The 18,888-nt window shown below is 41.5% G+C and overlaps 1 protein-coding gene across 1 annotated transcript in view; it reads left to right on the top strand.

Moving 5' to 3' along the window:
- The first annotated feature begins 38 nt into the window (after nucleotides 1–38).
- Nucleotides 39–18,888, top strand: part of CFAP58 (cilia and flagella associated protein 58) — a 109,815-nt gene continuing 90,965 nt past the window's right edge. The window contains exons 1-6 of the mRNA XM_010859392.1: nucleotides 39–115; nucleotides 8,440–8,721; nucleotides 11,024–11,172; nucleotides 14,599–14,755; nucleotides 15,653–15,847; nucleotides 17,842–17,979. Of these exons, the coding sequence (XP_010857694.1) occupies nucleotides 107–115; nucleotides 8,440–8,721; nucleotides 11,024–11,172; nucleotides 14,599–14,755; nucleotides 15,653–15,847; nucleotides 17,842–17,979 (930 nt within the window). The 5' untranslated portion in view covers nucleotides 39–106. The remainder of the gene's footprint in view (nucleotides 116–8,439; nucleotides 8,722–11,023; nucleotides 11,173–14,598; nucleotides 14,756–15,652; nucleotides 15,848–17,841; nucleotides 17,980–18,888) is intronic.

Below are 18,888 nucleotides of genomic sequence, written 5' to 3'. Positions count from 1 at the left end.
CCGGGGGCCGCGCTGGGCCCCGGGTTCCGGCCCCCCTCCCCAGCCTGCGGCCCAGTTTCCGCGGTCTCCGCAGCTGCCTCTGAGGCCACCCGCAGAGCGCCCCAGGATGGCCGAGGTCAGAAGTCAGCGCCCCCTTCTCTGTCGCCTCTCCTTCGACCCCTCCCCGTCGTCTCTCTTCTGCTATCCCGTGTCACATCCACCGATTCCGAATACTCCCTGTCAGCATCCTATCCCCTCCCACAACCTCACTCCCTACCGCCCCCTTCCTCGGGTTCCCGTTGGCGCTGGGTCCATTATTTCTTGCCCCTCCTTCCATTGGGTGGACACCTCCCCCCGCCCCCCACCCCGACCCTGTTAAACTCACATGGTGCAAAGTGCGGTAGGACTTTCATAAGGTCCCCCCCTCACACATGACAGGCCCCCACTTCTAGATTTTGAGTCGAAAGGTGAAACCACAGGAGAGATACACAGAAATATTGATGTCTTGCTGAATGGGGAAACCTGGAAGAAGGCTTCATATATATCCAGTGTCACCCTTATTTACTGACCACGTCGCACCACGATTCCCTATCAGCTGATCACCCATTACTCATTTCAGCCCATCACTAACTGCCCTGTTGCTGTCACTGACCACTGTGTTAATATCTTATGCCCTCCTTTCACTCCCTGACTTTGTGACACACTCCAACTTCAGCCTCACTGATGAGAGGTTATTTCTGCAACTCTCTAGTGACCCCTCGCCTGTCCATTGTTGTTCAGCAGCTAAGTCGTGTGGGCCTCTTTATGGCCCTGTGGACTGCAGCACACCCGGCTCCCCTGTCCATCGGCCTGTCCCTTAGCACCCTCATTTATAACCTGGACAACCTCAGATCCCTGTCCTTACTTGCCAGTCCCAGTCCTCATCCATTACGGCCCTAATTCAAATCCTTCATCACTCCCATCAGAGACCTCCCCAATCTCTCTCATCACATGGTCAGTCCCAGCCAGAATCAGTTACATAGTTTGTGGGGTTCAAGGAAAAATGAAAATGCAGAGTCTTATGTTAAAAAAAATTAACAGGTTTGAACAGAACAGTAAACCAAGGGTGGAGCACATCTTAGCAAGGAGGCTCCTGCATCTGAATAGTTCACACACCCACGAAGCCAGGCCTGGTCCCAGCGTCTCTCACTACCGTCATACCCCTGTTCTAATTCCTTCTTTGGTCTCCTTTACACCTTGCACATCCCCTCATCATTCCATCTCCTCCACACCTGGTCTGCCCTTGCAAATTCCATCTTCCTGCGGCCAACAACTCTCTCTCCTTATACAATCCCTCTTATACTCTCCATCTGCTTCCCTGTCTAGTCTCCATCACTCTCATCCACCCTGCCAAATGTCTTTCTTTTTTAAAAAATTTACTTTTAATTGGAGGATAATTGCTTTACAGTGTTGTGTTGGTTTCTGTTGTACAACAATGTGAATCAATCATCAATCATCAATCAATACATGTATCCCCTCCGTCTAGAGCCTCCCCCCTCCCACCCCCTATCACACCCCTATAGGTTGTCACAGAGCACTGGGCTGAGCTCCCTGTGTTAACTGCAACTTCCCCCTAGCTATCTATTTTACACATGGTAGTGTATACGTGGCATTGATACTCTCTCAATTTATCCCACCCTCTCCTTTTCCCCTGCTATGTCTACAAGTCCATTCTCTACATCTGTGTCTCTATTCTTGCCCTGCAAATAGGTTCATCAGTACCGTTTTTATAGATTCCATGTTTATGCGTTAATATACAATACTTGTTTTTCTCTTTCTCACTTAGTTTACTCTGTATAACAGGCTCTATGTTCATCTGCCTCAGTTCAACTGACTCAAATTTGCTCCTTTTTGTGGTTGAGTAATATTCCATTGTATGTGTGTACCACAGCTTCTTTATTCATCTGTAGTTGGACATATAGGTTGCTTCCATGTCCTAGCTATTGTAAATAGTGCTGCAGTGAACATAGGGGATCTTTTTGAGTTATGGTTTTCCAGGGTATATGCCCAGTCATGGGATTACTGGGTATATGGTAGTTTTATTCCTAGATTTTTAAGGAATTTCTATACTGTTCTCTACATTAGCTCTATCAATTTACATTGCTACTAAACATGCGAGAGGGTTCCCTTTTCTCCACATCCTCTCCAGCGTTTGTTGTTTGTAGATTTTTTGATGATGGCCCCTCTGACTGGTGTGAGGTAATACCTCACTGTAGTTTAGATTTGTATTTCTCTGAAAATGAGTAATGTTGAGCGTTTCTTCATGTGTTTTTTTGTCCATCCAAGGCCAAATTTCTTACCTTCAGTACCCACACTCATTCATACCTCTTTCTTCCCATTTCCTCCTCCTGTTCCTTCTAGTTCTTTAATTTTTCCTTTATTTTTTCCTTTATTTCCTTTTCTCCCCCCACTAGTCCTCTTGGTTTATTTCATTATTCTTCATTTTCCCTATGTAAGCCCCAGATATCAATACTATAAACTAATTGTTTCCTGTCTCTCTTCCCTTTCATAATCTGCTGTCATTTTTTCATCTATTTTTATTTTCATTTGACCTCGGTCAAATTTTCCTCACGTTTGCTTTCATACCCTGGAGAAGGAAATGGTAACCCACTCCAGTACCCTTGCCTGGAGAATCCCACGGACAGAGGAGCCTGGTAGGCTATAGTCCACAGGGTCGCAAAGAGTCGGACACGACAGAGCAACTTCACTTTTTGCTTTCATAAGTCTTCATTTCCATGCAGCCTCATTTTTCACTGCAGCTTGCTTTTTCTTTTCCCTTTTCCCCTACTCTCAGCTAATAGTACACACCCAAATCAGTGTTGTATGAAGGAGCATCACAGCGCCTTTCTGATCAGTTCATGTTGAAATCCTGCTTCTGAAGTAGATACTATTATATGCTATAACAGTGTAGATACCAACTGGTTATTGGTCACAGCTAAAAGATTGTTTTTGCTTTGCTTTGAATTGCAATATATTTTAAAATGAAAATACAAACAAATTTCTTTTGTTCATAAAAGTTTCTTTACAGATTTTTTTCTTTGATATTTTTCCATGCCTGTGCTAGGTGCCAGGTGCACAGGGAGAACCTTTCTTGTGAACAACTCTTTAGGCTAGTGATCAAGTGTTGATGTTAATACCATTTCAGTTCAGTTCAGTTCAGTTGCTCAGTCCTGTCCGACTCTGTGACCCCATGGACTGCAGCTCGCCAGGCTTCCCCTATCCGTCACCAACTCCCGGAGCTTGCTCAGACTCATGTCTATCGAGTTGGTGATGCCATCCAACCATCTCATCCTCTGTCATCCCCTTCTCCTCCTGCCTTCAATCTTTCCCAGCATCAGGGTCTTTTCCAATGAGTCAGTTCTTCGTATCAGGTGGCCAAAGTACTGGAGTTTCAGCTTCAACATCAGTCCTTCCAATGAATATTCAAGATTGATTTCCTTTAGGACTGACTGGTTTGATCTCCTTGCAGTCCAAGGGACTCTCAAGAGTCTTCTCCAACACCACAGTTCAAAAGCATCAATTCTTTGGTGCTCAGCTTTCTTTATTGTCCAACTCTCACATCTATACATGACTACTGGAAAAACTATAGCTTTGACTAGATGGACCATTATTTTGTTGGCAAAATAATATCTCTATTTTTAATATGCTGTCTAGGTTGGTCATAGCTTTTCTTCCAAGGAGCAAGCGTCTTTTAATTTCATGGCTGCAGTCACCATCTGCAGTGATTTTTGGAACTCAAAACAATAAAGTCTGTCACTGTTTCCATTGTTTTTCCATCTATTTGCCATGAAGTGATGGGACCAGATGCCATGATCTTTGTATTTTGAATGTTGAGTTTTAAGCCAGTTTTTTCACTCTCCTCTTTAACCTTCATCAAGAGGCTCTTTAGTTCCTCTTCACTTTCTGCCATAGGGGTGGTGTGTCATCTGCATATCTGAGGTTATTGATATTTCTCCCAGCAATCTTGATTCCAGCTTGTGCTTCATCCAGTCCAGCATTTTGCATGATGTACTCTGCATGTAAGTTAAATAAGCAGGGTGACAATATACAGCCTTGACATATTCCTTTCCCAATTTGGAACCAATCTGTTGTTCCATGACCGGTAAATACCATTTACAGGGAGGGAACCAAGAACATTGCTGGGATAAATGTTTGTTGTGTGTTCATGTTAACATCAACAAGCGGAAAGCATTGAGCAGCAGCAGCACCATTCCTTGCAGAAGGAAACGGCAACTCACTCCGGTATTCTTGCCTGGAGAATCCTGTGGACAGAAGGGCCTGGTGGGCTGCTGTCCATAGGGTCGCACAGAGTCGGACACGACTGAAGTGACTTAGCGGCAGCAGCAGCAGCATTCCTTAATACAAGTTTTTCTGCTTTGTGGAATTGCTGTATTGTGATCTTTGCAATAATCTGCTTTTTAGTCAGGAAGAAAACCTCTGTTGAGTTTAATGTTAGTATTAATACTAACGTTATACAAAGCGTTCTATAAACATGCTTGTGACGCCATATCTGGTTTAAGATATAGACTCTGTTTTGCTTGCATATCATATTTAGAAGTGTGATCAACAGTACAGGTGTTTTTGAAGACCAGTAGCATGTCGACTTTCTCTATGTTGGAAAAGACGGGTTTGTCGAGGCAGAAGGTAAACTAGACAACTTACCCAAAGTCTGCAGGGTGAATCTGAATTTTACTTTATTATTGGGATTAGAGATTGTGTCAGTTAATTTCTCTGACTAGCAATAGAGGTGTTTCTTAAAAAAATTATTGGAATATAGTTGATTTACAATGTTGTGTTACTTCTGGGTGTGCAGCAGAGTGAATCAGGTATGCATACACATGTAACCACTGTTTTTAAGATTCTTTTCCCATGTAGGTCATCACATTGTGTATTGAGTACAGTTCCCTGTGCTGTACAATAGAGGTTATTAGTTATCTATTTTATATGTGGTAGTATGTATATGTCAATCCTAATCTCCTGATTTATCCCTCCCCTGCATCTTTTCCCCCAATAACCATAAGTTTGTTTTCAACATCTGTAATTCTATTTTGGTTTTATAAATAGGTTCATTTGTACCTTTTTTTTAGATTCCACATATAAGAGATAACATATGATATTTGTCTTTCTGTGTCTGACTTACTTCACTCAGTACAACAGTCTCTAGGTACATCCATGTTGCTGCAAATGGCATTATTTCATTCCTTTTTATGGCTAAGTAATATGAGTCATATTCCATTGTATATATGTACCACATCTTTTTAGAATTTTTAGTATTGGAGTTTAATTGCTTTGCAGTGTTAGTTTCTGCTGTACAGCAAAGTGAAATAGCTGTATGTATGTACACATATATCCCCTCCCTCTTGAGTCTCCCTTCCCCCATCCCTTGTACCACATCTTCTTCATCCATTTCTCTGTTGATGGACAGGTTGCTTCCATGTCCTGGCTATTGTTAACACAATGAACATTGGGATGCATGTATCTATTTGAATGAATTATGGTTTTCTCCAGATATATGCCCAGGAGGAGGATTGCTGGGTCATATGGTAGCTCTATTTGTAGTTTTTTAAAGAAGCCCCCTTGCTGTTCTCCATAGTGACTGTAGCAATTTACATTCCCATCAACAGTGTTAGCAATAGTTTCGATTTTAAAGCCTGTTTTAGTGGAGATATCAAAGCATAATGTTACAAACATAAATAAGACCTTTCAAAACTTATCAGTTCTTTGCTCAAAAGGTTAAGTGGTTACCTGTGGCTTCCAGAATAATTTGCTCTATATTCCTCAGAATGCTATTCAAGGTGTCCAGTCTGTCCCAAACTCCCTGTCTAGTCTCTGTCCCTCTCCACATCATACTTCTTTAGCTAATTTGAACTTCTTAACCAATTTCAAATCACGGATACCTGCTTGGCCCTGAGTCTTTGATCAAGTTTTGCCATGGGCCAGGAATGCCCTTTCTCTTCACCTCTACCTGTGAAAACTCCAATCTCCCTTTTATGCCTGCTCAAATGCCACTTCCTTTATGAAATTGGCTTTAATTCTTGCTGCTGGAAGTAACTCCATCTTCCTATAGGTCCTCATAGGATTTTGAATCTATTTTATGGCAGGTATCAAACTCCATGCTTCTATTTTCTGCATACATACTGCATCAGCTCTTAATGTACACATTTCCTATGGGAAGGCTGTTTATTCCTTACTTTGGTATCTCCTCCAGCCTCTTCATTCCAACTTATATACCGAAGATATTCAATCAATATTTCCTGAATAAATATATTAACCATACTCATTCTTTATTATTATTATTATGCTGTTTGTAGGGCTTCCCTGGTGGCTCAGAGGTTAAAGCGTCTGCCTCCAATGTGGGAGACCCTGGTTCGATCCCTGGGTCAGGAAGATCCCCTGGAGAAGGAAATGGTAACCCACTCCAGTACTCTTGCCTGGAGAATCCCACGGATGGAGAAACCTGGTAGGCTACAGTCCACGGGCTCGCAAAGAGTCGGACACGACTGAGCGACTTCACTTTCACTTCACTGTCTCGCCCTTTGTAGTAAGAAATAGGTGTATTCGTTGGCTAGGGCATCTGTAACATAGTACCACAAACTGGATAGCTTACAGCAGAAATTTATTATTTCACGGTTCTGGAGACTAAGAAGTCTGAAATCAAGATGTCTGCAGAGCCATGCTCCCTCTGAGACTAATGAATAAAATACTTCCTTGCCGTTTCCTAGCTTTTGGTGGTGGCCAGCCATCCTGAGTTTTCCTTGGCGTGCAGTTGTATCAGTCTAATCTCTGCCTCCACCTGTCACATGGGTTCTTGTGTGTGTGTGTATCTGTGTCCAAATGCCTCCCCACCTTTTTTACTGAGATATGATTGACATGTAGCATTGTATTAGTTTTAGGTGTATAACATAATGATTTGATATATGTGTGTGTGTGCTAAGTCGCTTCAGTCGTGTCCGACTCTTTTTGATCCCATGGACTGTAGCCCACCAGGCTCTTCTCTCCATGGGATTCTCCAGGAAACAATACTAGAGTGAGTTGCCATGCCCTCCTCCAAGGGAACTTCCCAGTCCAGAGATCGAACCTGTGTCTCCCGCAGCTCCTGCGTTACTGGTGGATTCTTTACCACTGAGCTACCAGGGAAGTCCAAGAATACTGGAGTGGGTTGTTATTCCCTTCTCCAGGGAATCTTCCTGACCCAGGTATTGAATCTGGGTCTCCCACATTGTAGACAGATTCTTTACCATCTGTGCCACCAGAGAAGCCCCCTTGATTTATGTATACAGTTTGAAGTCATTATCACAATAAGTTTAGTTAACATCTATTACCCCACATAATTATAAAAATCCCTCCCTTATTATAAGGACACTAGTCATATGGTATTAGGACCCACCCTACTCCAGTATGACTTCAACTTAATTGTATATGCAATGATTCTATTTCCAAATAAAGTCACATTCACAGTTACTGGGGTTTAGAACTTCATCAAACCTTTCTCTGCTGCTGCTGCTAAGTCGCCTCACTCATGTCCTTTCTCTAGGGTACACAGTTCTGCCCACAAGACTAGGGAAATATGAATTCTTATATAACTAAATCCTGGTTCTCATCTAAGTCAGACTTGCTTAAATTACATCTATATGCTTTTATTTTAAATAATTTGCTGCCCAGCTAATCATGGAAAGCAAATGTGGAGAAAGCCCATGACCATTGCCCACGGGGCATTTCAAAATTCTTGTGGAGATGAACCAGGCTAATTTTTAAAGGGGTAAAAATGATGGAATATTTTAAAATAGAATACTGTACATTCTGGACAGATTTCATTGTAAGTGTGATTTCATGGTATCTATGTTATGTCTGACCTCAGCATGCTGTGGCTTCCCTCTGCAGTCCTGGGGATGGTAAGAAGCAGGCTTGGAATAATCATAACAGCTCTCAAAATTTATTGAGTAACTCTGTTTGCAGGCACTTGGCTAAGTGTTTAACGTGAATTATCCCATCTAATCTAATCCTTAGCTGTATGTGGGAGGAAATATTAGGAAATATTATCCTTATGCTTATGTATACATATATGCAGAATGCTTATGCTCATTCAATCGTGTCCGACTCTTTGCCTGCCAGGCTCCTCCATCCATGGGATTCTCCAGGCAAGAATACTGGAGTGGGTTTCCATGTCCTCCACCAGGGTATCTTCCCGACCCAGGAAACAAACCAGCGTCTCCTGAGTCTCCTGTGTTGGCAGGTGGATTCTTTACCACTGAGCCATCAGAGAAGCCCACGTATATGCAGATCTTCATATAAATCGCCTGCTTATCAGTAGCTTTTATTTTGCTTGTACGAAGGTCTTATTCACGGATAGTAACAGTCATTCCTGAATAGTGATGAGGTAAATATTGCAATCTTCATTCTCATCTTTGACTTTTTGAATAGGAAAAGACTGAAAAGCTAGTGCTGGAGGAAACTGCATATGAAGAAATCGAAAGGGATTTTCAGGAGGTCCTCAATGAACTTTCAGGGGACAGAAGTTTGGAGAAATTTAGGGTTGAATATGAGAAGCTTCATGCTGTCATGAAAAAGTCTTATGACAATGAAAAGCGTCTGATGGCCAAGTGCAGAGAGCTGAATGCGGAGATCGTGGTTAATTCCGCGAAGGTCGCCACTGCCCTGAAGCTCTCTCAGGATGATCAGACCACCATCGCATCCCTGAAGAAGGTCAGTCATCTTCTAGAAAAGGAACCATGGCGAGCTGCCATAAATGCATCCCATCTTTAAAACATCATCCTTTCATTATATTGGCAGCTCTGGGCTCTAGTAAAAGAGTTATTAAGTAAAAATTTACATAATTTATGTATTCATTAAGCCTAGGGAATAATGGAAATTTTGAAAATTTTATGAAAAATAATGAAAATTTTCATTTTCAAAGAAAATAATTTGCTTCAGTGAATTTCACTATGTAGAAAATAATGTAGAACCTTACTGACTTGGTTCAAGGAAATACTGGGTTAGCAAAAACATTTGGCCATAAGTAGGAGATCAGTCCTGGGTGTTCTTTGGAAGGATTGATGCTAAAGCTGAAACTCCAATACTTTGGCCACCTCATGCGAAGAGTTGACTCATTGGAAAAGACTCTGATGCTGGGAGGGATTGAGGGCAGGAGGAGAAGGGGATGACAGAGGATGAGATGGCTGGATGGCATCACTGACTCGATGGACATGAGTTTGGGTGAACTCCGGGAGTTGGTGATGGACAGGGAGGCCTGGCGTGCTGCAGTCCATGGGGTCGCAAAGAGTCGGACATGACTGAGCGACTGAACTGAACTGAACTGAAGTGCAATATTAGGAATCTCAGAATCTCTTGTTTGAAGAAAGATAAGTATTTAAATACCTTATGGTGATAGGTTATTAAAGATATTTTCATATCCCTATTTTTTCCAATATTTTGGGAGAGATTACCTTGAGAATTTCCAGATGGTAGTTTTTATGGTCTTTTCTCTTATCACCCTTTTGCTTCTGCAATGACTGTCCCAGTTTCTCATAATGGGAGAATAGGGATTCAGTCTGGAGGAGTGGTTATTGAGGAAGTATGGCTTTATTTTACACTTTATTTTTTCATCCTCAAGTATGTTACATTGTTTTGAAGGTGAAACACAAACGTTCCTTGTGGACTGTAGGATGATAAGAGGTTAGGATATTTTATAATCGAAACCCTAGAGCTGAAAAATAATCACAAAATGTTTAGATAATTCCCTTGATATCATACAGTTAAACATACCCCAATTTTTTCAGTGTCTTTCTCTCTCTATTGTTATTTTCTTCTAATCTTTGCAGGAGTACCAATATAAGAAGGCTTTAAATCATTTTATGATGAGAACTCCCTCCCACTTTTTACTGTAAATTAAAAAACTGAAAATTAAAGTCATGAATTGACTAAAATATAATTGGTGAAATTGCTTCAGACAAGAACCTCATATAATCATATTTTCATTTAAATATCTTTCTTTTGTTTTGCTGAAAATAGTACATATGGTTGCTACAGAAAAAAATATCCCATGAACTGACATTTTGTTTTGAATCACTAAATTATGTGCTGCAGTTACCCAAGAATCATCTCTTTCTAATGTAATGGGATGAATTTATTTAATTAAATACTTTCTTCCACTCATTTTATTCCTTGTCACATAAAAGTACAATATTTTCACCTTAAACATATAGATTCTTATTTGTGTAAAGGGGCTCACATTCCACTTGATGAAATTTTGCAAGAAAATTAAGTCGGAGGGCAAAACTCAAGTCTGTTGCAACATTTACTGTCCTTCATCCATGTACTCTAAAGCCTGTGATTCTCTTTTAAGTATTTCTGTTAGTGTACCACATTGCATTCAGAATAGTATTGCTTTTCCCCTATAAGCATTTGATGAGAAGGCTAAGCTTGGGTTTCCGGAAATGGGAATTATCAAGGCTATTGTGTACAATTAGGTGACAGTCAAGGCCTCGTTTCCATGGATGGCTCTAAAGTTCACATTGCCATCCAGGAGCTCACTTAGGGCCTGAGGGCAAAACATATTTTTAATATGAAATTATGAAGAGCTTCACATTTAGGACTTGGGTCCAAGACCATTCCTTTTTTTCTTTTTTTCCTATAAAATATGTGGACTTGGAAAGCACATAAACTTTCATTTTAGATTTTGTGAACATATCTTAACATCTTTATTAGAAATAATCCCACTAATTCTAGCAACTCTTGCAGTACGTGAACCCTGTAACTACATTCACCTACACAAGAAGAAATACCCTTTGCCAGTTTCCATCTTTAAAACAGCTCTTCAGTATTGACTAACTCATGCCAAACAATGCAGTAAGTCAATATACATTTAATACATAGTGTATAAGGTATAATCTTCTGTCCCTATAAATAACTTCTATATTGTATTTGTTTTATTATTCTATTTATTCAATTTATGTTGCATATGGAACCTAGTTTGGTTTTTCTCACTGATATCCCATGGCTCATCTAGGAAATTGAAAAGGCCTGGAAGATGGTGGATTCAGCCTATGATAAAGAGCAGAAGGCAAAGGAGACGATTCTTGCCCTGAAGGAGGAAATAGTGAACCTAACCAAACTAGTCGAGCAAGGGTCTGGACTGTCTATGGACCAAGATAGCAAGTAGGTCATTTTACTTGTGGAGACCTCCTTCTTCAATAGACAGCCTGGGGCTTGCTGGTTCTTTGTGAATGTAAGACACTCCCTTGTTGGGTTCCCAGAGATAGTTGCTTGTCTATTACTGTTTTTTTTTTTTTCTTTTTAATACTCACTTTTTCCACACCCAAGAACTTCATTTTTTTTTCTTTTTTAAATAAAGGTATTCTTTTTTTAAAAACATTTATTTATTTATTTGTGTGCTCTGGGTCTTAGCTGCAACATGTGAACTCTTTAGCTGTGGCATGTGGGAACTGGCTTGCTGACCAGGGGTCAGACCTGGACTCCCTGCATTGGGAGTGCAGAGTCTTAGCCACTGGACCACCAGGGAAGTCCCCTCAGGACTAATTTGTGGTTATATCAAACTTCTGGCTCTATAAAGTCAGTGATACAGTTTGAAAATGAGTAAAGATTTTAAGTTTATTTCTATGAAACTTGTATGGAATGGAAATGGCTGACTTTCTACTCAGATTCCCAGTGCCTCCCAAATGTCCTTGGACCCATGATTAGCCATACCACCATCCTTCCTACTTCCTCAGGTTCTAGGCCAGAAAATAGTTTGCTCTTCATACCTGTTACCTCTCCATCCCTTAAAGTTTTGTCTTGTTGACTCAGTCTTCTAAGCATCACTTCATTCTTCCCCTCCTCCCCATCACCACTGGGTGCCCCATTCTCTGCAGGATTTGGCAGCAGACTCCTAACTGTTCTCTCTGCCTTCAAGGAGACATCTCCCCTCTTTACCATCTTCCATACTAGCCTTATGCTCCTCAAACATGTACTACTGCGTGCTTCCATTGCCAACACGTTGCACCCTTGACAACTACCCATTTCCAAAGGATAAAGACCAAAGTCTTGAACATACAAAGCCCTTTGTAGATCTGCCCCAGTCAGCCTTGCTAGACTTACATCCAGCAGCATCATGCTTGCCCACGTCTCTATGCGTTTGGCCATACTGTTCTCAATGCCACGGATCTCTTTTCTTCCCTTCTCCACACAGTAAACAACTATTCATCCTTCAAGACCCATCTTAAGCACCATCTTAACTATCACCATCAGCTTCCCTATTTCAGCCTCGTCCCTAGCCCCAGACCTAATGACCAGGCAGAGGAGTCGTTGTGTTCCCTGTTTTCCATAGGACCCAACAGGTCATGCTTGTGTGCTCAGCTGTGTCTGACTCTTTGTGACCCCATGGATTGTAGCCTGTCAGGCTCCTCTGTCCATGGGTTTATCTTGGCAAAAATACTAGAATGGGCTGCCATTTCCTCCTCCAGGGGATCTTCCCGATCCAGGAATTGAACCCATGTCTCCTGTGGCTCCTGCATTGGCAGGCAGATTCTTTACCACCTGAGTCAGGTGGGAACCCTGTCATAGGACCCAATGTTTCCCTCAAAGATGGCACTTATCATGTTGTACTTAAATGATTTGCATTTCTCTGCCCATTAAGCTATAAACTCCTTGAAGGGAGAAAGCTATCTTGATCTTTCCTCTATGAACCTAGCACTCTGCAGGGCATGCAAAACCTTAATGAACCAGGAATGAGCATGCACTTCCTTAGGCATCCTTGGCAATGTTTACCTGCTGTTTAGGTTTCCTATGCTTTCTAGATACATTTATCCAATGGTGATAGATAGTTCTAAATGCAGGAGGGAATAGGAAAAATAAACAGAAGATGTGGTGTTCATAATGACTCCGTTTTCTTGTTAAAGAAGTCACATACAATCAGAGTAGCTATTGAAGAGCAACATGAGGGAGCTGATTTCGTTAGGAGGAGTTTTAATGAAAATTAGAGCATGATGAGTAGGAGAGCTGATGAAGGAACCCGGCTTGCATTTTATCTTCCACAGTGTACTTAGATGTAGCGGTCTATCTTTGCAGTAACCTTAGAATTCCAGGTCGTCTTTTTGGAGAAGAGTTTGCGATTTTGAGGGTTCCTTATTAAACAATCATAGCAAAGGATAGTCAGTATGTATTACCCAATCACTGTGCTTCCAATAGTCATTTGATGACTGTCAGCTACAAGCATCTTAAATGCAAGTTCTCTGGTTCCTTAGCTCTAAAGTAGCTGCCTTGCTAAGTCACTTCAGTCGTGTCCAACTCTGTGCAACCCCATAGATGGCAGCCCAACAGGCTCCTCTTCCTGGGATTCTCCAGGCAAGAACACTGGAGTGGGTTGCCATTTCCTTCTCCAGTGCATGAAAGTGAAAAGTGAAAGTGAAGTCACTCAGTCGAGTCCGACCCTCAGTGGCCCCATGGACTGCAGCCTACCAGACTCCTCCATCCATGGGATTTTCCAGGCAAGAGTACTGGAGTGGGGTACCATTGCCTTCTCCGAGTAGCTGCCTTGTTCTAGATGAATTCTGCGGTAGTGGTCTTATCAGACAGTTTTTCTACTTTCAAAATGCTAATTCTGAAGAACATCATGCCAAACCATATGCAATTGTTTTTGAAATGCTGAGGTAACTGGTTTACAATTTATATCAATAAACATTACTGCATAGCCTCCTAAAAGGCTTCCCAGGTGGTAAAGAACCTGCCTGCCAGTGCAGGAGACATAAGAGATGCTGGTTCAATCTCTAAGTCGGGAAGATCCCCTGGAGGAGGGCATGGCAGGCCACTCCAGTATTCTTACCTGGAGAATCCCATGGACAGAGGAGCCTGGCGGGCTGCAGTCCATAGCGTTGCACAGTCAGACACAACTCAAGTGACCTAGCAGGCATGCGTGCATACTCCCAAAACTGGCATCACTAATCATTTTCCAAATTTTGTTCTTGGGAACATTTTATGTGGTATGTCCCTTTGGGAGAGTGAATGTATGAATGAATAAAAAACTGACAATGTGTATTGTTTGCTTAGGCTTTTGCTTCATTTTAGACTTTATAGCTGTGGTTATAGCTCTCCAGTGAATATATTAAGCAAATAATTTCCTAAATTGACATCTCCTTAGGGTTAATTACAAGAGCTAACAATAGCTCTTGTTAACTATAGTTTTATTGTAACAAATTCAAATACAACAGGAATATGGGAAGTCAGAGGTAAAAATCAGCCTGTCAACTCTTCCACTTTAAAATTCATTCCTCAGAGATAACTGGTTATCAGTTTGGTGCCTAATCTTGATATAAAAATGCCTATAGCACACACACATGGACTGTAATTGCTTAAAAACAAGAAAACGGATCATATTATGCGTATTATTACTGGAACGTCTTCTTTTTCCAGTTAACAACTCACAAATAGCTCCCGTGTCAGAGATAAAGATCTCTCTTTCACACTTGAATAGTGTTGATCCTTGACCGAAAGTGTTTCCTCTGAAAATGAGTTCAGAGGATGATAAACAGGATCTCTGAGCAGATGGCTGTGGCTGCTAAGTCTGACTCTCGTGTTCTTCTTTCGTAGTATCCGGGATTTGCTGAAATTCAAAGAAGAAGTGACAAAGGAGCGAGACCAGCTGTTGTCAGAAGTGGTGAAACTGCGAGAGTGCTTAGCTCAGACCATTGAACAGCAGCAAGAAATGGAGCGGTCCAGGGAAGAGGCAGAGCAGGCCATCATCCAGGTCTGCTCTGAACATGGAGAGAAAGATGGAGAAACATCACCTTCCAGAAGGAGCTTTTGTCCTTCTCCAGTGTCCCTTCCCGTCTTGTTCCTCTCTCTGATTTACCCCCCTGCTCCCCAGATGAAGCATCCATGGTTCTGCTTGTTTCTCTGGTTGGTTTTTGCAAGAGCGGTTTTACTTGAGTCATTCTTCTCAATAGCCTTTGCCTGAGAAGTTGCCAAGACAGGGCACTGCTTACGTTTCTGGCCCAAGAAGGCGTCCCCTGTGACAGCCAGGATGCCCTGCCTCTGGGGATGGTAGAAGCAGTTCCCCTGGGCTTTCTCCTTTGTGAGGAAGCCATCTATGAATCCTTCCATACACTTTACTGTAAAGCCAGGGGTCAAATAGATAGTACACAAATGCAAGCTTCAGGAGAATAACAGGAGACTCCTTCGAGCCTGAGATAAAAGAATGACTTTTCACAGAACTTGGCCATCATGATAAAACTATATGGTACTGTGTTTAGCAATATCCAGGACTCATGGAAAACACATTTGCATATTTAGGGTAGCTGGCTACATTTTACTTTGTTTCTATCGATGGAAAGTTGGATGAATTCTTTCCATGTTTGACCTCCCTAGAACTCTGGGCTTCCATATTTAACTGGACTTCATACCTTTCTTTGTAGATTTGTTCCCACCATCAGGGTATACATTTGGTGCCGAGGCTCTGAAAAACAATACAGAATATTCTTGAAAAGTTTGAACAGTGGGGTTCAAAGATGACTCTCCTACAGGAGAAATACTACTAAAATATCACTGCCCTGAAAATATCCGAGAGAGGGAGAAGCTCAGCTTGTTGACACTCGTCCTAGAGAGGGGCTCATCTCTTCCCCGCCTGTCCTTTCTATGCCCGTAGTTCCAACAAGAAATCCAGCAACGTCAGAATGAAGCTTCAAGGGAGACCCGGAAGAAAGAAAAACTAGAGAAGGAGCTCAGGCAGATTCAGATGGACATGGACAGCAGGCAGACGGAAATCAGGGCGCTGCAGCAGTATGTGCAGAAGAGCAAGGAGGAGCTTCAGAGGCTGGAGCAGCAGCTGAAAGAGCAGAAGGTGGGTTGGGCAGGGCTGCGCTGTGGGGTCTGGCCAAAGGTGATTCTTGAATTTCCTCTGGAAAGCAGCAAATCCCTTCACTATGGATGTTGATGGATGTTGGTAACACAGCATGTAGCGCTGTGTTTGGTCTTCGAATGACTCTGAGGATAGAGATGTCCTCCCCTGTCCTATGCCCTCTCCCTCCCTCCCCCCCATACTCCAACAGGTTAATCTCTTTTTACCATTTTACTGATGTATAACATAACACATAGAAAAGTGTATAAGTCACAGCTGTACAGCTTGATAAATTTTCTGCCCTTGAACACATCTTGGTCACCTGTATCCAGCCTGGGAGAAACAGCACTGCAAGAGCCTCCTCGTTTTGCGCCGCGCCCCCCCAACAAAGGTCAGCTGTCTTCTGAGTTCTGAGCAGACATTAGTGTTGCCTGCTTCTGTACTTTACGGAAAGGAAATCATACAGGAAGTACTCTTTTGGTGTCTAATGTCTTTCTCCTCATATTGTGTTTGTGAGATTCATTTATGTTATTGTCACAGTTATAGAACCACACTGTCTAATGTGGTAGCTAACCACATACGGCTATTTACATGTAAATTATTTAAAATCAAATCAAATAAAAAATTCGGTTCCTCAGTCGCACCATTTCAAGTGCTCACAGCCACATGGGACTAGTAGATACGCAGAACAGAGAACATTTAGTTCATTGCAGAAAGTTCTACTGGACAGAGCATTCCAGCCTGTAAATATAACATGATTTATTTTTAACATGCTTATTTTTAAGTTTCAAGTCTGGAAAACCACACACAGTCTTTATGCGTTCTAAATATGATAGTTTTCTAATATTTCCTCTCTAGTAACAGTTTAAGGTAACACAAATACTAATCTGTCTTTTATAATTTCTTAAAGAACCAATTCATGTAATTTAAAAAAGTCATTTCTTCAAAGTATGTCCTTTTCAGAAGTTTCCAAACTATTTTTCAAGCCATCCAGCATTTTTCTACTTAAAAAATTAGATATTAGAGCACATTCATTTGTCAGTTGCTTTATTAATTTTATGTAAAGCCGGAAATCAAGTAGATAATATATGATGTGCAATATACATGAGAAAAATATGAGGCTTTCTTTGAGCATGAAAACCTTTCTTTGCGAGGTTTTTGGTCATCATAAAACAATAGTCAGGACCCATGGAAAAGCTTATTTAGTCCTTATTGATGGGAAGTTGGATGGATTCTTTCTGTGTTTAACTTTTGCTTGAATGGAAGTTATTGGAATAGGTGTTTTCTAAACTATCTTCTCCCCCTTTCCCCCCTTTAACCTTTTTGATATCCCTTCATCTCCCCAGTATTTTCCCAATAGAAATGACCTCCCAAAATATGTGTGTTTATAAATATGTATTTATGAAACCATATCTTCTTAGGATAGTCAAAGTAAGGAAGAGGAAAATCAAACTGACTCTGAAGTCAGGCAGTTATAAATCATTCCACTACTGTTCTACAGTTTTGACTTAAGTTGGATTAAGGAGAATTGTCTCTTGTGTTGGTGTTTAGTGAAAGGTTCTGTTCACGAAAGTATAGGCATGTTAATTCAGGATTTGCTTCTGAAGATGTAGCTTCTGAGCCCCATAGCCGATAAAGCCTGCTTGAATCTCTAGCTCATTTGCAATGATTATAGCGATTGTTGCGTACGCGAAGCCTGCCAAATGGCAAACAGGCATTAAAATATTTATCCACCACCTGTGAACAAGGCTTCCCAAGGCTCCCAGAAAAAAAAGTTATGCTCTCTGTGTTATTCATTAGAAGGCATCATTTCCCTCAGCCATTTAACAGTCATCATATTTGAGTGCATTTGTGCTTTCACTGGGGAGCGAGAACCATTTCTGCAAAGATGAAAAAATGGGTGGTTGCCTTGCCTGGTCCCAGGAAGTCTGCCTGGCCTCCTGTGTGGGTATGCAGCCCCTGTAAAAGCATTAACCAGCTTGTTCTGCATCTTTCAGATACTCAACGAGAGAGCCGCAAAGGAGCTGGAGCAGTTTCAGATGAGAAATGCTAAACTTCAGCAAGAGAACGAACAGCACAGTTTGGTTTGTGAGCAGCTATCCCAAGAAAACCAGCAGAAGGCGTTGGAGCTCAAAGTAAACATGGAGTGACATATCTGTTCCTTTGGCATGCCCTTTTTCATTCCCTAGTAGTGTAAATGCAGGTTGATCCGTGCTGTTGGGAGCCCTTGGTTGCATAACCTGCATTAGCCTTGGCCCATCAGAGGCAGGTGCAAACCTACAGTGATTGCTTGATGCCCAGAAGCAGTTTAATATAATAGCGTCCATTCTTACAACATTGCAAAGCTGATTCTTGGTCATATGATTATGCAGATATTTTCCAAAGCGAGCTCAGATGTTCATCTCTGTAGTTCAGCCTTGCAAGTAACCAGCAGCCCAGAGCTAGAAACCATTTACACATGTGAGTGACAACGAAGTCAGATTATATTTCACTGCTTGTATGGAAGGGGAGGGGTGGGGGATGGACTGGTACTGTTTGGTGTCTACTCTTAGGACTGCAGAATCATGATTTTCACTTCTGTCCAGTGTAAATTTCAAGAATGGTCTCCCCTCACTGAAGAGTGCTTGCAAATTAAGTTTGGATAACCGTTTTATACTTGGATATATATTGTCTGCCTACATGCTTAGCAGAGTGGCTTTATGTTTATCAGCAGTTCTGAAAAATCCATAAACCTTATTCTAGTATTGTTAGATACTGGGCAATGACTAATCACAAAAATACATTGATTCGAGTAGTAAATCTTAACAGTTTTTGTGTCACAGCCCATTTTGGGAATCTGATAAAAGCACGTGTGTGCATGCATACACACATACATACATACACACACTAATATTTGTACATCTTATATATTATTTTGCATGCAGTCTTAGAAACTTTTCTGAAGTATCACTATGAGGCCTAGATTAATAACTACTGAATTAGAACATTTTATTTTTTAATTGAAAGGGATCTTAGATGAACTAATTTGGACCCCACAGGATCTG

This window comes from Bison bison, unplaced genomic scaffold (assembly GCF_000754665.1).
Source record: "Bison bison bison isolate TAMUID 2011002044 unplaced genomic scaffold, Bison_UMD1.0 scf7180017864456, whole genome shotgun sequence".
Taxonomy (NCBI): domain Eukaryota; kingdom Metazoa; phylum Chordata; class Mammalia; order Artiodactyla; family Bovidae; genus Bison; species Bison bison.
The sequence above is the reverse complement of the archived record's forward strand: the minus strand, read 5'-3'. Positions and strand labels throughout refer to the sequence as shown.